The 5092-nt window shown below is 32.2% G+C and overlaps 1 protein-coding gene across 2 annotated transcripts in view; it reads left to right on the forward strand.

The window, feature by feature from the left end:
* LOC105338280 (activated RNA polymerase II transcriptional coactivator p15) overlaps positions 1-5092 on the forward strand; it is a 14761-nt gene extending 9669 nt beyond the window's left edge. For both annotated transcript variants that reach the window (XM_011443323.4, XM_011443322.4), the window contains 3 exons: positions 1261-1389; positions 2204-2309; positions 4377-5092. In XM_011443323.4, the coding sequence (XP_011441625.2) occupies positions 1261-1389; positions 2204-2309; positions 4377-4459 (318 nt within the window). In that variant the 3' untranslated portion in view covers positions 4460-5092. The remainder of the gene's footprint in view (positions 1-1260; positions 1390-2203; positions 2310-4376) is intronic.

Here is a 5092-nt window from a genome sequence, read left to right on the forward strand (position 1 = left end):
AACTAGGCAAGCATCCTTAAATAATGTAGATTCCAAATAATTAAAACTTTAGCACTGGACTAATACTGTGGCCCCAAGAGGGGTTCAAAGTTTAACATAGAAAGATATATTGAAAATGTTTTTAAAAAGTTTTTCTCGAGAACTATAATGCTACAGTTTGTGAGATTACTATGCAAGGATCCTCAAATTGTGTAAACTCTAATGTAGTGGAACCAAGAGTTATCTTTCTTGTGTTCTGTACAGTCTGAGAGTTATTCCTCTTGAAGTGGAACTCTGCTATGTTCAGTTTTTCAGGTTGTGTACGTGCGGTCCCACCGCAGTGCTTCACATTTTCATTCCTATGTTACTATTTATGTTGTTCAAGCCAACCATAAACCTCGGACCATAACTGGGTCCCCAGAAAGGGGTTCAATGTTTAAAATAGAAAAAGCATATGCTACGAAATGTAATGTTACAAGGAACTGCTGATCAGGTGAGCGATGTGGCCCATGGGCCTCTTGTTTGTTATATTGAATCAAAAATGGGTAGTAATTTGAAAACTGATAGAGGAAATTCGGACTAGAATATCTATAAAAATTGTGAATGAAAACTTAATGCTTTGTATCTATTTAATGTCACTACCATTCATAAACTGTATTTCATTTGTTAAAGAGTTAAGCAATTTGTATTATTTTCACAATTAAGAAAATCTCAATCATAGTGTAAAATTTTTATGGATTTTTCTTAAATTTTCAAAAAATATTCAATGGCCATTTACTCACAAATTAGGACATTGACCTACTTTTTTGAAAGTGAAGAATGACACTACCATGTAAGGTCTATAACACACAATAGTTGGTTTTTCATTATCATCAGTGGAATTTTTTTTCATTCTGAGTAAACGTCATCCTTAACAAAGTAATGAATTGATCATAAAGAATAAGTAAGAGCATGTAACTTAATAATTGTGTATTGGAATTTGAGTTTGACATCATGATAATTTCGTGCAGTCTGTGATTTTTCTTAGGTTAAAGAAAGTTTCGAGCAATCAATAAATTAGTTAGAACTGAATCATGTAGATTTCAGTTTATACAATCAATGTCCATAAGAAATAGAGGGAATCATACTTAGAGGACGTAAATATTTGTGTTGGAACGTTAGAATGTTGTTCAGAACGATACAATGTATATTTCTCACTGAGTTCTATGTTGAAGCATCAGAAAGGAGCAGATAGTATGATTATATGTTGAATATGATTATGTATTGAACGTTATCTTACAGCCAAAACAAAAAAAGAAGAAGGTTGAGAAAAAGGAGAAAAAGGAGAAAAAAGAAATAAAAAAAGAAGTAAAGAAGGCCGAGAAGTCATCTTCATCAACAAAAGGACCTGGAGGAGAACACATGTTTCAGGTCAGTGCATATGTACAAGTCTCAAGGAGGGGGGGATCAAGAAAGTAATATATCAGTGGCAGTACTCCATGTAGTTACTGTTAATTCCTTATTTTACGTGAGTACTTAATTCTTCGATTCCGCTGTTTTTTATCAAATCACAAGAATATAAAATCATGATCACCATTTTTTTTGTTATAATTCCCTACAGCTAAAAACTATCTGAAAAACAAAAGCGAGATTCTAAATTCGGCAAGAATTGCCTCTCACGATTTTAGGTGGAAATTAATTCTTCGCATTTAATTTGGAATCTATAGTATATCAACGACTGTAAATATGGACATGTTTATGTTGTTGATATCTCCTTTTAAAAAAGCAAACCTTTTTCATAGTTGCCGATTAATGCAATAACAACTATCACTTTATTGGAAAGTTATATATTTTACTCCATTCTTTTAAGATTCAATAACAGCTCATTAGCCTGAGATCATGTTTGCAGATGTAAATACTGTATACAGAAAAAATACTTGTTCCCGATTCATTTTCACCCCTTTCACCCTTGTTGTCACTAGGCAAATTTCAGATTGGGCAAATTCCAAAGTCTCAAATTATCTCTCTTTAAACATTCTTTTTCTGGGCGAATTCATATTGGTTTCACATGAAGGGTGAAAATAACCCTGTATACAATACTAAACTTTAAAGATAATTCAATGAAGGTATTCAAATTTACCGAATATCTATGGCTGTATAATGCCAGTGGTTTCAGCAGTCTCCGATTCATAATTTGAATTATACTTTCTGATTGATATGCAAGATGTTCTTGGTGTCTTTTCAGCTCTCCACGATGAGATTTGCAACTGTCAGTGAATTCCGTGGAAGAGTCATGGTGGGGATTAGAGAGTATTACGATGCAGGGGGAGAGTTAAAACCAGGGAAGAAAGGTAACAAGACAATTCTGACTTCTGTATCACCGGCACAGAAATTTACATCCATGAACAAATTTTAGCCTAACAGCTCCTTTTATTTTGATTGTCAAGAAGCATGTCATCATGAAAGTAGGTAGTAAGTGTTGGATTTTGATCAGACTTGCATTGTATAAGACTTCAAGTCTATTTGATAGTGTAATTTTTAAGGCGTCGAGCTAATGCTCGGCAGCCTTCTAGCGATCGTCTGGATTGGCAATCGTCCAAAAATTCATGCACTGCACCGCCTTTTTAATGCGTATAAAAAATAAGTTCCTTGAAGTATTAAACGTATTACAAGATTTTTATTCCTTTTATTCAACTAAATTGTGTACAAAAAAAACAACTTTGCCTCCCTGGTTATTGACAACTCATTGCATTAGTATAAATTTGCTTAATCAAGAAATGGCGGATGAATACAATAAGGTGCAACGTACACATTCACTAAAATATTATTTAAGTTTATCGCTTACATTTTGATTGGAGACTGTGCCCGATAGAAATAAAATTTGATATGTACCAAAATAATTGTAAGCGATAAACTTATCTAGAGATTTTGTTGCAATTAATAAACACGATAATGCAGTTGGTTTGGTCGAGCATTTTAGATAGCACGTGTTGTGGATTTGTTTGTAAACAACTATAGCATAGGTAATCTTGTTTCAAACGGGAATTGAAATAAATAAAAGTATGTTTTATTATTATTATTAGGGACACACTGTTAATGTATTCAAATTATGAGCCTGTGAAATGTGCAAAGACTTTTTAAAGCAGAAAGAAAATAATAATTTTTTTTGAACTTTGAAATTTCTTCGATTTTTTTAACCATGATGAGTTATTGTATTATAAACTCATCACTACCTATTTTATAACGAAATCTACTGATTATTGTTTTTGAAACAGCACAAAACGTAATTTATTTCCTTTTTTATTCTAATATTATATGATAAACGACTATATATATTAGTACAGAAATTCAAATTATTGATATCATTCTATATAAAAGAAAATGTCAGCTCGACGCCTTTGTGGCCGTTCCGGCCTTTGATTTTTGTTATCAGTTTTACACTTCATTTAATCATGCATGTAACATCATAACCATATGGAGCAAAAACTCCAATTACTATAATATAATGGATGTTTTGATGTCTCAAATTTATCAGTTCATAACATTTATCAATTATCATGGGCAGTGGAAAGGGTAAAAAAGACGTTAATGCAAAACGAACAACTAATTTTTAAAGACATGCTAAAATATGAAACAGACCAGCTTAAAACAAAATCATCTTGGGCCTCCCCCCCCCCCCTCCCCAATTCAGTGCATGACTGTTGTTTTTGCATCAGTGATCATTGGTTTTGCATTGCTGTCTGTTAATTGATTTAGTTTTAATATTAACTGGTCTAGCTGTTTCATATTTTAACGTGTTTAAAATTTACCCTTCCCGTCGCCCATAAATTATTACCATTTTCTATGTATTTACAATCAGAAGTTTTAGAGAGGATTCAAATCAACCTTTATACTTCTTAAAGCAGTATGAGCTGTATTTTTTAGAATTTTATCTTGCTGCAAAAACCTGTTAATATGATAGGTCTGCATATAACTTTTATGATAAATAAAGTTTAAAAAATCATTAATTTTTGTCAGAGGAAAGATTTCTCTTCTAAGGAACATATAACAAATCAATTTTGGTACAGGATGACAATAATTCAATTTTGCTCCAAATAAGGCTTTTTGCAGCAAAATGATCATTACTGGTATTTATTCAAAATGCATTTACGGTATACAGGGTGGAATATTTGTAGTACATGTACCGTGCATGGTCATGTTACTGGCAATGTTTAACTATGTGGTTCTTTAACAAATTTACTGTTTTTAAAACTTATAATACCTGTACTGGGGTTTAATGTGTATTAATTTTTATGGTATTCTCTGTAGAAAAGTGGATGTGCATATTAAGCTGTGTATGAAAAAGGTTTGTCTGTCCACTTCTCTAAAGAGATGTAGTATGTATGCCACTAAAAGCTTCATTTATTTGTTCTATATAGGAATTTCCCTCACATTGGAACAGTGGACAAGTCTAAAAGAACAGATGGATGAAATAGATGAAGCCGTCAAAGAACTCTCATAGAGCTCAGCTTTGCCCAGTGTTTCATGTGGTCTCAAACTTCACAAGTGGCAGTACTTTCATGGGGAATATGTATTAACCCTGTACTAAAAGTAAACTTTTATTAGGTCTAAAACTCAAGACCTACATAAACCGGTTTGATAACTATCGGGCCACTTACTAGTCAAGTCTATCAAGACCAAACAGTAATTGTAATGCGTACTGTTTTAAATGACTTCAGTTTATAAATAGATATTAATGCTCCAAGAGTGATCTTGCCTTCTGTTTGTCTTTTATAATTGAAGATAATGATGTACATTACATGTATATTGGATATAGTGCCATCAAGTTTCTATAGTGCGATATTTCTGATAAATAAGAGTTCAACAAAGCATTTTAAAAATAAGAGTCAAACAATAGCATTGAACTTTATCACCAGGTTTTCTCTGTATTGAGCTATACATGTATGTATAAAGCAAGCTAGTTCTACTACATGAATATATTACATAAATCAAAGCTTGTACAGAGTAATTTCTTTTTATTGTAGTAAATCTCTGTCAGAATTCTTCTTTAAATTGTACATCTTCCAAATTAAGATATTGTTTTTCTGTCCACCAATAATGTCCATGCTTTCTAATTAAACTGATGAATCCTCTG

Source organism: Magallana gigas, chromosome 6, assembly GCF_963853765.1.
Source record: "Magallana gigas chromosome 6, xbMagGiga1.1, whole genome shotgun sequence".
NCBI classification, from domain to species: domain Eukaryota; kingdom Metazoa; phylum Mollusca; class Bivalvia; order Ostreida; family Ostreidae; genus Magallana; species Magallana gigas.